We start from the raw sequence: 21,872 nt of genomic DNA, 5'->3' as shown, positions 1-21,872 counted from the left end.
TCACGACATGCCCTAAGCCATTACAGTTCCAGCTGACTATCTATATTCCACCTGGTCTACTCTGTGCTCGGTCATACAAAGCCCAAAAGAAAAACGTCCCGCCGTGCGTGAGCTTGTCATGCCACCTGTATTAATAAATGTGAACATAAAACACAGACCCCATCCCCCCTCCCATCCCTTTACTGAGTGGCTTCCCCAAATGAAGCACTCCTTGACTAACTCGCAAACCTTAGGGTGTCTAGACATACAGCTTGAACTAACTCGTCGTCTATAGATGCTCCGCATATAAACTAATATTAAATAACACTTAACTCTCACGTTAGGGGGTGAGTGGCGGTAAAACATGATAGGCTAAACAATGCTATATAAGCAACAACATCTCTCCCATCATATAAGTCCCAATTTCTGATCGAAAAGACATAGTCCGGAAATCCAAACACATTCCTGGCCTGTATTTGGCCTTTTAGCTGGTTGACACAACCGTTCTGTATCCTCAGCCAGGGAACTTGCTTGACAAGAACAGATCGGCCTCTTTTGGGTTGTCAAATGTACGTGTTGATCCCTCGACTGTCACCTTAAACCGGGCTGGGAAGAGGAATCCATATCGGATGTTGGCTGCCCTGGATTTGTTGCGTAACTCATCATACTCTTTCCGTTGGTTCCTCACCTCCAAAGTAAGATCTGGGTAGAAAGACACCCTAGCTCCATTGTAGTTAACTTTCAGCTGGAGGATGAGATGCCTGGTCTGGGGATAGTGCCACCGTACAATGAATGGCCTTGGTGGCACGCTCTTGGCCGGCTTCGATGGCCGTTTTGAAGTGTTCACTCCCCAGCAATGCCGGTATCAGCGCCGAGATGAATTCAGTGGGTTTCCCTTTCTCAGTGTCCTCCTGAATCACAAATATTCGGATGTTCTGGCGTCTTGAATGCGACTCAAGCATTTCCAATCGGGCTTTCAGGGTTTTGTTGTCATTTTTGAATGTTGCACAATGTTTCTCTATGTCCTGTAGCCTGGCCTTGTGATCGACTGTCGTCTGCTCAAACTCATGCACCCTTCCCTTAGTTGCCTTCACAGTTTCAGTCAAAGTCCCAATACTCTTTGAGATATCAGCCAACCTTGTGTCCACCTTCTTGCTTAGTGAGTTTATGGCAGCCAGTATGTCACGTTGAGTAGGATCTGTGGGGAACTCTTGGGAGCTAACCTCTTCAGCTAACTCCTCGTGGGTCGGCGACGTTGAAATTGGTTCGTTGTCTCTCTCATTCAAATGATCTTGCTTAGCGCCCCCTTTTTTGGTGCCTTTTCCCTTTGTCACATTGCCAGACAATGTTTGAAGTTATAGGTTGTGAGAGGTTAAGATAAATATTAATTTGTTTCAAAATAGAGCGGAGCTCTAGCAAAGCATGTCTACTCCATAGCTCTCTAGCGCCCCCATCCTGTGATTCTCAAGAATCCCACTTCTTACAATATACATCTGTTTTCTTTTCTTCCTTTTACATTCATCACTTATTGTCAACGTTATGTCCCTAGCCATGTCCTCAGAGCATGTCCTCAGAGCATGTCCTCAGAGCATGCAGACCAGCTGGCTGGTGTGTTTACAGATATATTCAATCTCTCCCTAACCCAGTCTGTTGTCTCCACAGAAGAAAGCAAAGGTAATTGAAATAAATGACTATCGCCCCGTAGCACTCACCTCTGTCATCAGGAAGTGCTTTGAAAGACTAGTCAAGGATCATATCACCTGCCACCCTAGACCCACTTCAATTTGCTTACCGCCCCAATAGATCAACAGACGATGCAATCGCCTGCACACTGCCCTGTCCCATCTGGACAAGAGGCATACCTATGTAAGAATGCTTTTCATTGACTATAGCTCAGCATTCAACACCATAGTACCCTTCAAGCTCATCATCAAGTTCGAGGCCCTGGGACTGAACCCTGCCCTGTGCGACTGGGTCCTGCACTACCTGACGGGTCGCCCCCAGGTGGTCTCGGTAGGAAACAACACCTCTTCGCTGATCCTCAACACTGGGGTCCACAAGTGTGCGTGCTCAGCCCCCTCCTGTACTCCCTGTTCACCCATGACTGCGTGGCCAAGCACGCTTCCAACTCAATCATCAAGTTTTCAGACGACATAACAGTAGTAGGCTTAATTACCAATGAGGAGGGGAGGAGGAGGCTAAAGAAATTTGGCTTGACACCTAAAACCCACCTAAAAATTTACAGATGCACATTTGAGAGCATCCTGTCAAGCCTGGTACGGCAACTGCACCACCCACAACCGCAAAACTCTCCAGAGGGTGGTGCGGTCTGCCCAACGCATTACTGGGGGCAAACTTCCCACCCTCCAGGACACCTACATCACCCAATGCCATAGGAAGGCCAACAAATCATCAAGGACATCAACCACCCGAGCCACTGCCTGTTCACCCCGTTATCATCCAGAAGGCGAGGTCAGTACCGATGCATCAAAGCTGGGACCGAGAGACTGAAAAACAACTTCTATCTCAAGGCCATCAGGCTGCTAAAAAGCCATCACCAGCACATCAGAGGCTGCTGTGTATAGACATAGATTAGGAATCACTGGCCACTTTTAGAAATGGATCACTAGCCACTTTATTAATGTCTCCGTATCTTGCATTACTCATCTCATATGTATTAACTTTACTCCATACTATATCTTAGTCCAATGCCGCTCTTACTTATATGTATATATTCTTAACCCGTTCCTTACTTAGATTTACCTGTATTTTGGGTATATGTTGTGAAACTATTAAATATTACTTGTTAGATATTACTGCATTGTCGGAGCTAGAAGCACAAACATTTCGCTACACCCGCAACAACATCTGCTAAACACGTGTGTGTGACCAATACATTTAATTTGATGTACTTCTGCAAAAGCGCTTTCCAGAGCGTCCTATTTTTCTTTGTTTGATACAGCATAAGCTAACACAGGTACTGTACTGTCTTTTCCCATCATCCTCTTTAACATCTTCCACACAACCCCCAGTTGTTCTTTCCTTCCTATGGAAGAACAGAAATCCTGCCACACACCTTTCTTTGCAGTCTTAATGACGTTCCTAGTCACAATCTCTTTTTCTGAAAATCTATTGTGATCAAATGTCAAATTATCCTTCAATGTCCTAAATGCATTATCACGATCATTGATGGCCTTAACACATGCTTCGGCCCACCAAGGAACCATTGTCCGTCTACCATCCCCTGTACTTCGGGCCCATCGAGGAACCATCGTCCGTCTACCATCCCCTGTGCTTCAGCCCACCACGGAACCATCGTCCGTCTAACATCCCCTGTACTTCGGACCCACCAAGGAACCATCATCCGTCTACCATCCCCTGTGCTTCGGGCCCACCAAGGAACCATCGTCTGTCTACCATCCCCTGTGCTTCGGCCCACCAAGGAACCATCATCCGTCTACCATCCCCTGTGCTTCTGGCCCACCAAGGAACCATCGTCCGTCTACCATCCCCTGTACTTCGGCCCACCAAGGAACCATCGTCTGTCTACCATCCCCTGTGCTTCTGGCCCACCAAGGAACCATCATCCGTCTACCATCCCCTGTACTTCGGCCCACCAAGGAACCATCGTCTGTCTACCATCCCCTGTGCTTCTGGCCCACCAAGGAACCATCGTCTGTCTACCATCCCCTGTACTTCGGCCCACCAAGGAACCATCGTCTGTCTACCATCGTCCGTGCTATTGGAAAAGCCAATAAGAAAGGATCCAATATGCCAGAATTCATAGACGTAGCAGTCTTCTACTGACCCATTGACATGAAGTGTCAAATAGTTCCCAGTTTGATTTGTCAAAGCACTGTGACCAGGTCCCTTTTCTGAAAACAGATGTCTAGGTCAATGTTGCACATAACAGGGAAATGGTCACCCCCCCTAATGTAGATTCTGACTTCACATCCCACTCACATATACCAGCAATGGAGGACGCTACTTATGTAATATCTAAACCTGACGATGTACCTCTAGTCACATTGACCCGTGTCCCCCGACCATCATTGATACAAACTAGTCCCCTCCGCTCCCTAAAATCTTCAACCACAATCACAATGTTTATTTAAACAACAGATGGATGTGTTACTGCCGTGCTTCATCTAGCAGCATAACCAAATGACCTGAATTGCAGCTGAGATGACATTAAAAGTAAATGGTGCGAGTGATCAGTGCTGTTTGAGATTCTGCGCAGATTATTAAAGCAATTGTGAAGATCTCCACAGACCTGCGATGAACTACACTATTGCATGCTATCTTGAACACGAACACTTTATTTGATTGCATAAGAAGAAATGTATAGTTACACTAACCTCAAAATATGTCCATGCATGTGTTACTCATTTTAATGTTGAATGTTACTTTAGTTTGTATGATATCCTTAACTTCAGGCTTTTTACTGCATTGCAAAAGTAATATTGAATTGTGTTCAGTTGATAACGCAACCAAACATCAACATCTGAAAGGAGATGTGCTGCTTGGATAGTTCCATTTCAGCCACTGGTTTAATAATCTCATTCTTTAACTTTTATTTTTGGTTTAGTTGGAGACATGAATCCAACATATCATTTGTTAACTTGTTGAATTGTGTTTGGTTGTCAACGCAACCAAATATCAACATTTGAAGGATATTTACAGTATCTTCTGCAAACTAATAATTTACATGTTCGATTCACATCTCCATCTCAAACCAAAATTAAAGTGTAGGTTAGTATAGGTTATAGTATAAGTTAAAGTACAGGCTAAATCAAATCTAACTTTGAATGCACTTTATTTAAAGTTTGATTTAGTTCTATTTTTATACTTCGATTTTCTGTTTGAGATTGAGATGTAAATCCACCATATAAACTATTAATGATGATTCAGTATCTGAAATCCCCAGAATTTCTTTGGCTGCCTTCACAACTTCCATTATTCGTCCAGTCCTGCTCTTGCGTACAGCACTCATATTGATTGACCTAAACAAGAAGGCTAAGAAATGTACATGATTTACAACCATAGTTTTCTCTGTAACCAAGCATTTATGCTTGCATGTCACATTGACAGTAGGCTGAGGCGCTTACGGGCCTCCTTGGAGCAGTCACTGTCTGCCGATATTCTGGAGCCAGAGCATTTTGTACAATGGGTTTGCCGGTCACTTTTCCAGCAGCCTCAGCAGAAGATGCATTATTTCTTATTTTGTACCTCCACGCTTCCATGACCTTTTGTGGTACTCCGTCAGTGTTGCAACACTTAACCTTAACATCAGGCCCACATTTGCCATACTCATGATCCCTATCACACCTTGCACATCTCATTTGGCTTTTACACACACTAGCAACATACACCATTCGGCACATATTCTGTGACAGTTTGTCTTCAAATGAATGACTGATAAAGTTAAATCAAAGTTTCTTCAAAAATATCTTTGTCTCGAGTAGTCCTGAGCATTACAAGTCTACTCTCAACACTACTCAATATTTCCCCAGCAGCATTTATCCCAATGCATCTTGTTCCTGTTCAATTTATCGTGTTCTTGGAATTATTATCGATATCAATTGCATTACCTCTACCACCTAAACTATCCGCCATGCCGATCCGTCACAGTACAGTTGTGCTCTGTCGCATCCACGAGCTTCCTCCTTCCTTGAACTTAGCTTGCTAGTAGCTGCCCAACCCCTTCCTTCCCTATACAATCAATGTCTAAACTATCACTCATGTAGTTGTGCGCCTGGGCATGAAATTAGTTACTTTATCGTGAAAAAATGGCATTTGGCGCCAGATTGATTCGCCTAAGCTTGTCACAGAAAGCTAGTTTTATAATTTAATGACAAATAGTAGTAATATATATATTTTTTACTATGATGGCATTGGCACCTCATCTACACAGAACTTTGTCCAAGGCAAAGCCACGTGGGTTATCTGGAGCTTGAAAACACTTCAGGATATATCCATTTGAATTCATTCACTCTTTGAAGGTCACCCTTTTGATTTAATCGAAACCTTCTATACATATCTGCCAATTGTAGAAGTGCTCAGAAAGTGACATTCAAAATATTCAAGAGATAAAAGTGCTCAAAGTTGACCTATTTTGCATACCCCACCACTACCATGAGACATCCATGTCTTCATCGCTGGAAAAGATAAACGGTTGAGATTGAAATAACTTAAAAGCTTACAAAACAGAGTCGTCAAACTATTTGACAATTATTTATTTTTCCCCACATTTTTTTATATGAAAATGTGTAATTTATGAACCTTATCATCAATGATCTAAAACCACTTTTTGTTGTAGCTTAGACCTTATTTTACATCATGAAGTGAAAATCATTTTGAAATAATTTTGTCTTGTGCCCGCCATCAGTTGAGACACAACTCTTGAATACAGGGTGGGGTGTCATGTTTTGGCTGATAAATGTATGAAAATGGGAATACAATTGACATTTTCAAATGGTACCACAAAGATGGTTGGAGGGCCAAATATCAGAGAATGTTGACTTGAATGGGAATATACTGTTATTTTAAATTATACTGTCAATCCTCCATAGGAAACCTATTGTAATCATGTAAATATACATAATAGAATAGACATGACCATTTAATTTGACATACGACGGTGGGTGGACCGGCGGCCATCTTTCTGGTAGTAATTAAAAGGTAAAAGTTCAATTCAATTTCAATGGTGTACTAGCTAAATTGCAGGGATTTGAGGGATCGGTCCATTCTATAAATGATATTTCTATGATTTAAATGACACCCACCCTGTATTCGAGATCCTATTGTGTCTCAACTGATGGCGGGCACAACAGAAAATCCTCAGATATTGTAAAGTAGGTTCTAAGCTCCAACATATGCAAATATGGGTTTGTTTTGTTGAGTTTATGTGTTTTTAGATAATTGACGTTAGAGGTTGAAAAATGTCATAATTAAAAAGAAAAACATTTAAGAAATTATGCAAAATAGTTTGACAACCTTGTTTGTAAGCTTTTAATACATATAAAACTCAACTGTTTATGTTTTCCAGTGATTGAAGACATGGATATCTCATGGTATGGTGGGATATGCAAAATGAGTAAACGATGAGCACCTTTATTTTTATTTTTTTATTTTATTTCACCTTTATTTAACCAGGTAGGCTAGTTGAGAACAAGTTCTCATTTGCAACTGCGACCTGGCCAAGATAAAGCATAGCAGTGTGAACAGACAACACAGAGTTACACATGGAGTAAACAATTAGCAAGTCAATAACACAGTAGAAAAAAATGGGCAGTCTATATACAATGTGTGCAAAAGGCATGAGGAGGTAGGCGAATAATACAATTTTGCAGATTAACACTGGAGTGATAAATGATCAGATGGGCATGTACAGGTAGAGATATTGGTGTGCAAAAGAGCAGAAAAGTAAATAAATAAAAACAGTATAAAAACAGTATGGGAATGAGGTAGGTGAAAAAGGGTGAGCTATTTACCTATAGACTATGTACAGCTGCAGCGATCGGTTAGCTGCTCGGATAGCTGATGTTTGAAGTTGGAGAGGGAGATAAAAGTCTCCAACTTCAGCGATTTTTGCAATTCGTTCCAGTCACAGGCAGCAGAGTACTGGAACGAAAGGCGGCCAAATGAGGTGTTGGCTTTAGGGATGATCAGTGAGATACACCTGCTGGAGCGCGTGCTACGGATGGATGTTGCCATCGTGACCAGTGAACTGAGATAAGGCGGAGCTTTACCTAGCATGGACTTGTAGATGACCTGGAGCCAGTGGGTCTGGCGACGAATATGTAGTGAGGGCCAGCCGACTAGAGCATACAAGTCGCAGTGGTGGGTGGTATAAGGTGCTTTAGTGACAAAACGGATGGCACTGTGATAGACTGCATCCAGTTTGCTGAGTAGAGTGTTGGAAGCCATTTTGTAGATGACATCGCCGAAGTCGAGGATCGGTAGGATAGTCAGTTTTACTAGGGTAAGCTTGGCAGCGTGAGTGAAGGAGGCTTTGTTGCGGAATAGAAAGCCGACTCTGGATTTGATTTTTGATTGGAGATGTTTGATGTGAGTCTGGAAGGAGAGTTTGCAGTCTAGCCAGACACCTAGGTACTTATAGATGTCCACATATTCAAGGTTGGAACCATCCAGGGTGGTGATGCTAGTCGGACAGGCAGCGATCGGTTGAAAAGCATGCATTTGGTTTTACTCGCGTTTAAGAGCAGTTGGAGGCCACGGAAGGAGTGCTGTATGGCATTGAAGCTCGTTTGGAGGTTTGATAGCACAGTGTCCAATGACGGGCCGAAAGTATATAGAATGGTGTCGTCTGCGTAGAGGTGGATCAGGGAATCGCCCGCAGCAAGAGCAACATCATTGATATATACAGAGAAAGAGTCGGCCCGAGAATTGAAGCCTGTGGCACCCCCATAGAGACTGCCAGAGGACCGGACAGCATGCCCTCTGATTTGACACACTGAACTCTGTCTGCAAAGTAATTGGTGAACCAGGCAAGGCAGTCATCCGAAAAACCGAGGCTGTTGAGTCTGCCGATAAGAATTTGGTGATCTACTGAATGTTTTGGCATTCAGGTCCAAAAGGTCGCTTTCTGACCACTTCTTCCATGAGAAAACATGTATAGAAGGTTTTGTTGAAATCAAAAGGGATGCTGTCAAAAAGTGATTGAATTCCAATGGATTCACCCTTCACTGTAACATTGGACATGTAGCCTATTTGTCTCATCACCATAGCCTACAACTATTAACTGTTGCCTAAACCTCTGGAGTTATTTTCAATTGAAGTATGCTGGAGCCCAATAAAGACCAAAGCATAGACCTACGGGAATCCATAGCCTGCAGTTCCAAACTTTCTAAAAGCATTACTATTTTTTTCTTAGTGTTTCCTTCCCAGCCCAGTGCATGAAGGGAAATAAATTGCTCAATGCTTTTTATGTTTTCTTTTACAGTGCTCAAATGCTCATACTGTGGAGGCCACCTCACCACTCTGTAGACAGATATGTTTTAATTGGTGAATGTTTCTCTAACTAAGATGTTTTCGAGATGCTATCTGCTCTAGAGGCTCATTAAAAGAACCATAACAAGTCTGCCAGTCCACTGAGATTCTTTGAGTACATTTGAGATAATATGACAACTTTATCTTGACTACACAGTATTAGCAGGACACAATCAATCACAAATGCAGGTTAAACAGCACAGCTGAAATGCAGAATTGGTAGCCATAGTTACTACCAGCAGCCAGAGATCATACTCCCTCTCTCTCTCTGTTTAATAACCTATGCAAGTCAAAGAACCTTGACACATGACACAATATAGTATTCAGGTAAGTTAATCTCGCGGCCAGATATTGAAACAGTAATCATGGTGGAGATAGTGGCAGCGAGGCCCGAGATCAACTGCGGTCCCCTCGTGATGAGTTCAGGTGTATTGTGGCCCTACCCCCATCCCTGGTCCTGTGGTAGCGCAGGGTGAAGACTCTGTACCACACACCCCCTGGTGACAGGGCCGGACTACCACATCTGAGGGTTGGGGGGACACTTACTTCCTGTAACTTCCTGCAATTCTACAGATTTGCCATAGTATTAAATAGTTTATTCATAATTAACATCTTGTGTTGTGTGCTTATTCTTTTACCATTGAAATGTTCAAGGCTATTTTGAGACCTTAAGGACCATCAGGTATGTCCATCTTTTTGTGAGAAATTACACTAGTCACTCAAAACATTTATAAGTATTTATAGGGGCGGTTTTGCAGACAGAGTTTAATTTAAAATCAGGACTAGGCTAATTCTACTTAAATTAATCCAGTTTAAAAAAAATCTTTCTTAGTTTCTAAACATAGTAGAGTCCCAGACCAAGGTAAGTAAAGGACTAACCTGTTAATCTTTGTGAAGCCTGATTAGATTAACGATGAAGACTTGGTGCTGACCTGAGGATGCGTCAAAACCCAGGGATAGGACACTAATACATAAGCATTGTGTGGAATTGCAGAGAGTCACTTAAATCAAACACGGGACATAGGTAAAAGAGAAGGTTCAAAGAATATCTGTGACTTTGAAAAAATCCTCTTGAAGCAAATTGTGTCAAACCACCCAATTATCGAGAGCAAACAGCATGATTCATCAACAGAAAACAAGAAAAGAAAAACAAGACCACCATTTGTAATGAATTCAACTCAAATGAAAAGTAAACAAAACAACTGCAGGTAAGATACTGTATTTATTGTTGGCTCACTTTTACAAATCAGAGTCACTTTGAAATGTTAGTTTTTGTGTGTAACAACACAGTGGGACCTAAATGTATTTTTGGACAGAAATGTAACACAAACAATATCATACATAATTACTAATATCATTTCTATATTGTCGTCTTTCTAAGGTCCTGTGGAAAAACATAAAAATCTACTTAATGACAAATGCTGTTGCTTGTAAGGGAGCGTTTCAAGACTGGTAAGACCAAACATGAGCTGAAAGACTTGTTGACCGGGATCATCGATAGCCAGTAGCTCCTGGAAGGTATGCCTGATGATTTGATAGTGTTCCAATCCTCATTTGGTAGGACACATTCATTCAACAAGTGCAATCCCCAGAATATGTAATGCTGTCAGTCATCTCTTGCACTCCCATACTAAAAATGATGTAATGAACTTAACTCTTGAAGAAATAATGTTCTCCAATGCAGCAATGTAATCATTTTCTAGAGGCATATGACCACCGTCGCTTGGATGGGACTTGTCATAACAGGATGGACAGCCAACGACATCTGCCGCAGTCAGGACAGAGGATCGTGTCACTAACCCGGGACGGAGGGCACAGAAAAAGAGGCTGAGAGCATGCATGAGAAACTGGCCACGGAATTTCATGAGCTCAAACCGATGTATTTAAAAGAGCACGATATGAAGACGCAAATCCTTCCTGTTGAGTTGACTATGGAGGAGAGAAACATGAAGCATCAGCAGTACCAATGTTCTTCTCCAACCAGCACCAGTTCGGGGTCCCCATATTTCCATTTGTGAATTATTCTTTTTTTCGTTTTCAATCCATGGCTATTGTTTGTTTCAATCACTTGAGCTATCTTTATTGTGAGAAGTGCTGAATAGCAAAATCATCTCTGCAGGCTTATCCATTTCTGCTGGCTTTTCCATGGGAACATCTGCATCATCCTCATCTTCAATACGATGATCTGGATAGCCATGCGGTTTGAGGTAATTGTGAAGCTGTTGCAATTAAGACAATGCAGCATCTTCTAGGTTGAAGGCGCCAATGTGTTGCCGAGACACTGGAAACAACTCTTCCATACACCAAACATGCGCTCCACTACACCTCTGTTGTGGATATGAGTTTGTTTGTACCGTTATTGCTCAGGTTCTATTGGATGAAGATAGAGGGTGAACAAGTTGGTCTGTGCCCACCCACTGTCACCAAGTATGACTCCACTACTGTATGTTGTCCTCCTTCAAACTGAGCGTACAGAGGAGTTTTGGAAAATCCTTGAGTAATGCGTTGCACCTTTCCAACGTGCAACAATGTTGGAAAACTTCAAATTGGGAGTGCACACACTTTGTACATGTTATTGAAAACCAGTTTTTAAGATTCCTGTACACCTCCGAATCTGCTGTAGAGGGACACGATGGGGAAATGACATCCATCTATACAGCCAATATTTATAGGACTCCACCTTGTAGTTGGCTTGGGCAGCAGTATCAGGGAACTTGACATAACTGTCTTTCAGGTCACATACACTGTAGCATTGCACATACACTCTAGCTTTGCTATTCTGAATAGTTGGTTCACTTACACAACATAAATGTCCTGTTTCACGATGAAAGGTTCCAGATGCCAAAAACCTCATGGTGGTCAGTACTTGTAGGGAAGGGCCTTCCCCAAAGAGTCAAATGAAAGCCTTGCTCAAGCAAACAAATATCAGCTGCATTTTCTTTGTACATATGGAAATGGTCATAGAAATTGATTTAATCAAAATCATTCAGTGTGTTGCTCCGGTCATTAACTGCCCTTCTGTTCGGTCTCGGTGGTGCTCTGTAATCATCATTGAAATAGTCCAGGTAATCCATTTTCAAGGTCAACCTTGGGGTCAACATCCATTAATCTGAAGTTAAACCTGCCTCTGGCCTGGTTTCATTTAAGCCTTCATTTAGATCTAGATTAACTCTAATCGTCCTTCTGGAAATCAGACATTTTAAATCTAGACTAGGGCAAGTTTGAGACCATTTTAAACTATGTCTGAGAAATGCAGTTAGTCCAGTTTAAAAAGTGCAATTTAGTCTAGGATTAGGCTTAATCTGGGTTTTGTGAAACCAACTCACTTATAAAGTATAAATAGTCCACACTCTCGACCAGGCCACGTAAACAGAACATGATCAGTAAATGGTTTATAATGACCTATATGAATGAAGTAAGGATGAATAAAGAAATAAACTATTTTCTAATCCATTATAAATGCTTTATTGCTTGGAGTTATTATTAAGTGCTACCAATTTTTCAGATATTCTGTACATTTTGCCATGAGCCTGAGACAACATTTTTAAAACAAATTTTCTGAAATTCTACACATTTTGCAATGGCTTATGACATTTTCATATGCTATTTTTTTGGGGGGGGGGGGGCATGGGCATATGTAGGACTTCCTAACAATTGTAAAAATCCTGCCCCCAAGTAGTAGGCTTGTCAAGCAACACATCTTTACAGAAATACACAGTTCTTGGTAGTCTCCCTGCCTAACCTTTTCTTTGTGCCATCTTTAACCTAAGTGTACTCTATACAGTAATCGGATTCATTGGTGCATAACATTTTGTCATTGAAGAGGCATCCTTGATTTTGTTGAATACATCAGATAAAATAAGATCATGAACAACGATGACAGAACACCATCATACAAGTATAAATGGTTATCAACGCCCCAATTTCAGAAGAGCAATGATGTGAAATGTCAAATATAAAAGGTTTGATTGAAGAGTAGTGAATCAACATGAGTAGTGAATCAACATGAGTAGTGAATCAACATGAGTAGTGAATCAACATGAGTAGTGAATCAACATGAGTAGTGAATCAACATGAGTAGTGAATCAACATGAGTAGTGAATCAACATGAGTAGTGAATCAACATGAGTAGTGAATCAACATGTCAAATGTCAAATACAACTAACATCAACTTGAAAGGCACTCGCTCACACTGTGTACACGCACTCACCATTGACAACCTCTCAATATTTTCATCCACACCACCGACATAATTGTATTAAAAGAGCTCAATCTTGGTTTGTGCATCTTGGGGGGGGGGGCACAAGAAAAAAATAATATTTACAACATAACAATGGTTAAAAAGCAGGTCCTTCTCCATCACAGAGAATCGCTCACAATGGCTGCATTCATTTAGTTTTCCCGGGGTAACAAGTAGGCAGAGTTTGCACATTTTCTACAATTTATTTGTGAAATCTGGCTCACCAGCTAAAAAAAAAGAATACTCCCAATCACATCCAGAAAGTCACTAATCACTGCCACAGTGGGGAGCCCTGCTCAAATCACCTACGGAGACCTGAGAGGTACAGTAAGCCTTGGTTTTGGTATGGACTACTAGTCTGTTCGTTATAAGGCAATGTTTACCTTGTAAAATGTCCCTCAGACTCCTGTAAAAAACACATACTTTAGGCATTGATACATAATAAACAACACATTCCCATAGATATTTATTTGGACAGGGAAGGTAAAACTTAAAATGTGTCTTTATACTCCAGCATTTTGGATTTGAGATCAAATGTTTTATTTCACGATACAGTACAGAATGCCACCTTTTATAATAATAAATAATAATATATGCCATTTAGCAGACGCTTTTATCCAAAGCGACTTACAGTCATGTGAGGGTATTTTCATACATGTTTTACTGTTTAGAACTGAATGCAATTTATGCATCTAGTCCCCCCATTGAAAGGTGTCATAAGCATTTGGACAATTCACTTAGTGCATTACATGTAGTCAATCATTTGGGATCTGGTCCCATATTCCTATCATGCAATGTTTACGTCAAGCCTGCGACTCTACAAACTTGTTGGATGCATTCACAGTTTGTTTTGGTTGTGTTTCGGATTATGTTCTGCCCACTAGAAATAAATGGTAAATATTGTACTCTGTCATTTGAGTCACGTTTATTGTAATTCAAAATATAATATTATCTCAACACTTGGATGCTACCATGTTTACGGACAATCATGAATGAATCATGAATAATGATGAGTGAGAAAGTTAAAGGCGTACATGTCATACCCCTACAAATTGCTAACCTTCTACTCATATTTAGAATAGAGGTTGGCCGATTAATCAGAATTGCCGATTAATTAAGGCAGATTTGAAGTTTTAACAATCGGAAATCGTTATTTTTGGGCGCCGATTTACATAAAAATAAAAAAACTAGGCAAGTCAGTTAAGAACACATTCTTATTTTCAATGACGGCCTAGGAACGGTAGGTTAACTGCCTTGTTCAGGGGCAGAACGACAGACTTCCACCTAGTCAGCACGGGGGATCCAATCTTGCAACCTTACAGTTAACTAGTCCAACGCAATAACGACCTGCCTCTCTCTCGTTGCACTCCACAAGGAGACTGCCTGTTACGCGAATGCAGTAAGCCAAGGTAAGCTGCTAGCTAGCATTAAACTTATCTTATAAAAAACAATCAATCATAATCACTAGTTAACTAAACATGGTTGATGATATTACTAGATATTATCTAGCGTGTCCTGCGTTGCATATAATCTGACTGAGCATACAAGTATCTAAGTATCTGACTGAGCGGTGGTAGGCAGAAGCAGGCGCGTAAACATTCATTCAAACAGCACTTCCGTGCATTTTGCTAGCAGCTCTTCCTTGTGTGTCAAGCATTGCACTGTTTATGACTTCAAGCCTATAAACTCCCGAGATGAGGCTGGTGTAACCGAAGTGAAATGGCTAGCTAGTTAGCGCTTCAAACGTCACTTGCTCTGAGCCTTCTAGTAGTTGTTCCCCTTGCTCTGCATGGGTAACGCTGCTTCGATTGTGGCTGTTGTCGTTGTGTTGCTGGTTCGAGCCCAGGGAGGAGCGAGGAGAGGGACGGAAGCTATACTGTTACACTGGCAACACTAAAGTGCCTATAAGAACATCCAATAGTCAAAGGTTAATGAAATACAAATGGTATAGAGGGAAATAGTCCTATAATTCCAATAATAACTACAACCTAAAACTTCTTACCTGGGAATATTGAAGACTCATGTTAAAAGGAACCACCAGCTTTCATATGGTCTCATGTTCTGAGAAAGGAACTGAAACATTGGCTTTCTTACATAGCACATATTGCACTTTTACTTTCTTCTCCAACACTTTTTTTTTTGCATTATTTAAACCAAATTGAACATGTTTCATTATTTACTTGAGGCTAAATTGATTTTATTTATGTATTATATTAAGTTAAAATAAGTGTTCATTCAGTATTGTTGTAATTGTCATTATTACAAATAAAGAAAAAATTTGTCAGATTAATCGGTATCGGCTTTTTTGGGTCCTCCAATAATCGGTATCGGCGTTGAAAAATCGTAATCGGTCGACCTCTAATTTAGAATATAAGTGACTCCAAAATGACAACACATTACTTACCATTCGTTTCTACTGGGCACAACATAATCCAAAACAAATTGCAAATGCATCCAACAAGTGTATAGTCACAATGATGTTAGTACATTGTGTGCTACTGTATGAATGAGACCAAATACTAAACGTTATCGACTAAATTGAATACACTACAAGTGAATTTGTCCAAATACTTATCCACCTTCAAATGGGGGGGACGACTAGATATTGTACATAAAGAGCATTCATTTCTAAACCTCATAACAGACGTATGGAAATACCCTCAAATAAAAGGTGACATTCTGTACTGTCGCCTCATAAGACATTTGATCTCAAATCCAAAATGGAGTATAAAGCCAAATGAAACATTTTAGCATCACAGTCCAAATAAATACGCAGGGGAGTGCACATAACCATCCTAAAAGGTAAATGAGTTGGAAACACTGTGTCAATGGTGAGATAATGAGAAGAAAAAGAAGAGAAACAACCCATCTCCGCTACACGCGTAGCCATCCCTGGGGAAAGTGTCACTGTCTCGAGATCAAATAAATATCTTACAAAAAAGGACACATCCTTGGGGGGAAAAAATGGTTGTTGAAAATGCAACAATCTCAATGTAATCCCATAGAAGATATTTTCATTCTAATACACTTGGATGATTCGTTTAGTAAAATCCCATTTCAACAGATCTAGTAGCTGAACAAAACTCTCCCCCAGGGGTGTGCAAGGAAACAGACGGGGGGGACAAAGGTGGAATAATGAGTGTTTTTCCTTTGGTTTGCTTTGTCAGTCCTCTTCTTAATGATGCGTTTGGTCTATGGATGTGGTGAGCAGCAGACCGGTCAAAGACTGGCCTGAGACAGAAACCCACCAGGGGGAACAGGATAGGAGTGATAGACCACACCAGTTTGATGTGGTTACTTTGTTCGTCTGCTTTCCACCCCCCATTGATTTCCTGTTTCCAGTCTAATTTGTTGAAATATGGCAGATGTGCAGCATCTTTTTGGTTGTTTTCATTGAAGGCTGAATATGAATTCATGGCTCAGTGAGATGACTGGCTGATATTGCAAATCATGTGACTAGGAAAGTGCATATTTTCATGCATCTACAGACCCTCCCCATGCCCCACACACACATCCCACTACACCTCACCCAGGCAGGCATGTGAGCGCGCGCACACACACACACACACACACACACACACACACACACACACACACACACACACACACACACACACACACACACACACACACACACACACACACGACTAAACAGCTTTGCCAATAAAATAATAAATAATAGAAGTTCACATTCATTCGCTGGTTGATTGTGTTTTGGGTAAGTTGTGTTCTCATTGGTCACTATGGTCCTGTGGCGGTCCTAAGTAGCTCCATGTCTCTGCGAGTGCTGGTCTGTGTGCAGCCGTAGGCCTCCAGGCCCAGGGGGAGGTAGCGCTCCTGCAGCCCTAGCCCCTCCTCACCCTGCCCAGCTAGGATAGAGGCCCACGGAGGGGGGGAAGAGCCACCCTGGAACCCCCAAAACACCAGGCTCTCTGTGAGAGAAAAAAGTGTCATGTGGAAAATACTGTATTGAGATGAGCAGAGACAGAATAAAAAGTATACATTGCAGAGAAAAGACAGTTGGAGAGACAGGAGGAGTAAAAGAGGGAAATAGTGACAAGGGCCAGAGAACAGGATAGAAAAAACAGACCTGGCCTACAGTAATTGCACCCGCGAAAGGGAACCATCTGAAAGTGACACCAACCTTTACTCTGCAGATCTGCTGCCTTGGTCATGCCCAGGGGGACCAGATACGGTGCAACACCGGCTAAGCCATCAGGTTGCCCTCGCGTTCCCAGAAGCACTATTGACCTAGTCATAAGAGAATATAACCAATTAGGATTCATCGATTCACAATCAAGACAAATGTGTTTCATCACAATGCCAAAAGTTCTTCCAGACAAGAAAAACTACATGAATAGTATTTCAACCCAGAACTGCAACAGACCACCAATTGAGTTCTAACTCCAACCAGCAAAAGGTTGAATCCTTTCCCCTCACCTCTTTGGTATTCCAGTTTTAAAATACTGCTCCATTTTAGAGTCCATTTTGGAGAAAGATGACTTCTTTGTGACTTTTCCAGAGCAGGCGTCCACAGAGACCAGGAAGAAGCCTGGCTGTGTGAAGGAAAACGTCTCACGGTTCACCTGAGGAAAATAAGATATTGTAGAAAAGTGGATAAGAAGTATGCCGGAACGCGATACCACATACAGATTTAAAACATGGGATGGTGCTTTTCTATTCATAAACATTCTATAAACATTTAGAATGGCTTTTTGATGGACATTATTATGAATGTTATACGGAAACAACTGCGTCGAGAACAGAGAGAAATCAACACACCATAAACATGCACACTGTGATGCACAGGGACAATGTACTCGACAAAAACATATAACGTACTAACATGTTATTTCAAACCTGTGGTACTCACAGTGATGAAGGACTGTGTGTCTCCACTATGCTGCTCCTTGCTGCTGAGAGACTTGATCTGAGTTTGGAGGTAGGTGTTCCACGGGTCACTGGAAAACACCAGCTACCAGAAAACACACAGATTCAAAAGCAGGGCTTTAATGTGCTCAAGCCTTTTCCAATACAAATAATAATGTAACAATGAAAGTGGTGGTGGGGGGGGTATTAGACTGACCTGGGAGGCTCCACAGTCCCTGCAAGGTTGGGTGCTGAGGGTGGGCATGGGGACCACTGCCGAGGGGGCCTTGGTGTATTTGGGGTATGCCTTGGCCGTGCAGTTACAGGTCAGTTTGGAGGACGACGTGGTGGCCATCACTTTCACCCTCTCGCAGCCCTTAACCGAGCAGTAGCTGTGGCCGTCGCGTCTCTGCCTCGCCTGCAAATACAGCCACAGCAATCTAGGACAGAGCAGAGAGGCTGGTGTCAATCGAGAGAGAGGTGAGGGACAAATACAGAGAGAGAGAGAGAGAAAGAGAGAGAGAGAGAGAGAGAGAGAGAGAGAGAGAGACACTGACAGAGGGGCAAATCAGAACTTAAGTAAAATGTTCACTTGAAAATGACACTTAATTGGAAGATTGGATTCACCCCAAAGAAAGAGGGCCAGGAGATATTCAGACAGTGGCATAAAGTGACTCTCTCACCCCACACTGTGGTCAAAGAAGTACTTCCTCTCCAGCGGCTTCTTCTCCAGCTCGGCGAGGGAGTACAAGGGCCCGTAGTCGGTGATGTCATTGAAGGTGTTGCTCTGGCGGTCGTTGATGTCAGCCATAACCTGGAAGGTGGTATCAGGTGGGTAGCAGAGGCCCACCAGCACCCAGTCACCTCTGAAGAGAGAGGAGACAACAGGTGACGATGAAGGTTAAAAATCTGTCTTTTGAACTAACCTCACTGACAAAGGCAAAAGATAGCCTTTCATCGCACGCACACGCGCACACACACACACACACACACCAGAGACAGTCAAAAGCAGAGCCCTTCAGACCCAGGCCTTGCATAGAAAATGAGAAGAGTCCAAGACCCGTTTCAATATGGACAAACAAGACAGAGTGCAAGACGCAGATGGACCAGCTTGTTAAAGAAACACACCCACACACACGTCCCAATGTGTCACTCACTGGTTGAAGTTGATGAGGGAGAGGACAATCTCTCTGGGAGCCGGGCCGTCCCAGTGCAGGGTGTAGCTCTTGCTCATCATGACGATAGGCTGGTACTGCTGGGACAGCGCCCGCTGGCTGTTGATACCTCTCAGCACCAGGGGAGCCTCAGGGTACTCATCTCTACTGATGGACAGACTGAGGCTGGGAGCTCCCTGGGTCTGGATATACACCTGGTAGGAAAGACAGTAGAAGTTGTTGACCAATAGAGTTCAGTAACTACTTTTAAACATTTTTTATTTATTCAGGTTAATCAAATTGAGACCAGTGTCTCGTTTACTATGGTGACCTGAGGAGAAAAACGACATCAATACAGCAACAAAAATATATTTTTTTAAACTACAAGACAGCTATAAATACATTACATCAGGTTATTACAACAAGTTATAATAATCAATTGCACACTTCAGTGAATTCATTTAAACAACAGAGTTTTAAACGGCCCTGTCGGCACCAGAGAATCCAGATGTCATTTGTTTTGTAAGGTGTTCCATAACTGTGGTGCATTAAAACTAAAGGAGGATTTACCAAACTTTGTGGAAACAAGCAGGACCTCAAGATAGGCTTGGGCGATATAGCGTATACCGGGGTATTTGGAAATAGCCATGAGATGGTTTTTCCAATACCTTTAATACCGTTGAAACTATTTCTTCAAAGTATTTCAATACACCTTAATATTTGTAAATACTTAAAGTAAATACCTGCAGTCAATTTGTGCAATACGTGAGGAGAAAAAGTAGATTGCGTTCTCATTTCACCTGTCACATTATTTTACATTATGAAGCTTACCGAAGTTCCCCAGAACGGTTGAGACACATGTTTCATTGTAAATAGCACAATGGGAGAAAGCTGGAGCAGGTGAGTCCAGCTGTGTATTGACAGGAGTTGCATTTTATATTGCAAGTCAACACTGTTTTTTTGCTTTAATAAAGTGATCAGGGATGTTCAACTATGGTTTCGCTTCACAGAAAATACATTAAAGCAACACGTTTGGCAGAAAATAGCTTCCTTTTCTTCAGATGACAACAGAAGTGCACAGCTATTTGTCTGGCAGCCTCACAAGTAAATAAGCTTACAATGAAAAAGCTGTTTTTTTTGCAAAAACGATGCACGACCAACATATTTCTAATGTTTATCATAGAAAGAATGCCAGCTAAATGTCCTAATGTATTGCCTGAAGTAAATCTTGCATTTTACCATAGGCACACAGAGAAAAGTACAGGAGAAAAGTAGCTACACAGAGAAAAGTACAGGAGAAAAGTAGCTACACAGAGAAAAGTACAGGAGAAAAGTAGCAACACAGAGAAAAGTACAGGAGAAAAGTAGCAACACAGAGAAAAGTACAGGAGAAAAGTAGCAACACAGAGAAAAGTACAGGAGAAAAGTAGCTACACAGAGAAAAGTACAGGAGAAAAGTAGGCTACACATGAGTCAGAGCGCTGCCTGCTGATAGAACGCTTGTTGGTGAATTGTGGAGAAGTGCAACTGAAGCACGAAATTAGTCTGACGCCGAACAGAAATTACAATATGAATAATTTTACATCTGTGTTTACAAAAAGACAGCAAGATATTTCTTATGCATTTTATCTTTTAATTCTACATTAAGGTGACCATTAAACGTAACTTGCTGGTGGCTGAATTTGTTTGTTCTCCTGTACGTTCTTGGCCGTCTTCTCCGAGCAGAGCAGGCAGGCCCGTTGCCTTTGCGACTCCACACTCCACACATACACAGAATGTACTGACTTTCCTTCAGACAAGCATGCGTCAAAACTTTGTTGATTTGCAAAATCTCTCTCATTCACATTCGCTTGTAAATGTCCAAACTCAACAAACAAAAACATTCGGTAGCTCCTACCTCTACACAGTGCATTTGGAAAGTACTCGGACCCTTTGACTTTTCCCACATTTTGTTATGGTTACAGCCTTATTCTAAAATGGATTACATTAGCTTTTCCCCTCATCAATACCCCACAATGACAAAGCAAAAACTGTTTCAAATTTTTATCACACTTACATAAGTATTGAGACCCTTTACTCAGTACTTTAATGAAGCACCTTTGGCAGCAATTACAGCCTCAAGTCTTCTTGGGTATGACACTACAAGTTCTGCACACCTGTATTTGAGGGGTTTCTCACATTCTTCTCTGCAGATCCTCTCAAGCTCTGTCAGGTTGGATGGGGAGCGTCGCTGCACAGCTATTTACAGGTCTCCAGAGATGTTCGATCGGGTTTAAGTCCAGGCTCTCGCTGGGCCGCTCAAGGACATTGAGACTTGTCCCAAAGCCACTCCTGCATTGTCTTGGCTGTGTGCTTAGGGTTGTTGTCCTGTTGGAAGGTGAACCTTCGCCCCAGTCTGTGGTCCTGAGCGCTCTAGAGCAGGTTTTACTCAAGGATCTCGCTCTACTTTGCTCCATTCATCTTTCCCTCAATCCTGACTAGTCTGCCAGTCCCTGCTGCTGAAAAACATCCCCACAGCATGATGCTGCCAGGTTTCCTCCAGACGTGACGCTTGGCATTCAGGCTTAAGAGTTAAATCTTGGTTACATCAGACCAGAGAATCTTGTTTCTCATGGTCT

General features: G+C 41.9%; 1 protein-coding gene across 1 annotated transcript in view; it reads right to left on the bottom strand.

The window, feature by feature from the left end:
- Positions 1 to 12,440: 12,440 nt before the first annotated feature.
- Positions 12,441 to 21,872, bottom strand: part of LOC118357832 (cell surface hyaluronidase-like) — a 74,232-nt gene continuing 64,800 nt past the window's right edge. The window contains exons 18-24 of the mRNA XM_052478592.1: positions 19,258 to 19,469; positions 18,784 to 18,966; positions 18,318 to 18,540; positions 18,105 to 18,206; positions 17,672 to 17,817; positions 17,376 to 17,482; positions 12,441 to 17,163 (exon numbers count right to left, since the gene is read on the bottom strand). Coding sequence (XP_052334552.1) covers positions 16,973 to 17,163; positions 17,376 to 17,482; positions 17,672 to 17,817; positions 18,105 to 18,206; positions 18,318 to 18,540; positions 18,784 to 18,966; positions 19,258 to 19,469 — 1,164 coding nt within the window. The 3' untranslated portion in view covers positions 12,441 to 16,972. The remainder of the gene's footprint in view (positions 17,164 to 17,375; positions 17,483 to 17,671; positions 17,818 to 18,104; positions 18,207 to 18,317; positions 18,541 to 18,783; positions 18,967 to 19,257; positions 19,470 to 21,872) is intronic.

The sequence above is a fragment of the Oncorhynchus keta genome, chromosome 25 (assembly GCF_023373465.1).
Source record: "Oncorhynchus keta strain PuntledgeMale-10-30-2019 chromosome 25, Oket_V2, whole genome shotgun sequence".
Lineage (NCBI taxonomy): Eukaryota > Metazoa > Chordata > Actinopteri > Salmoniformes > Salmonidae > Oncorhynchus > Oncorhynchus keta.
The sequence above is the reverse complement of the archived record's forward strand: the minus strand, read 5'-3'. Positions and strand labels throughout refer to the sequence as shown.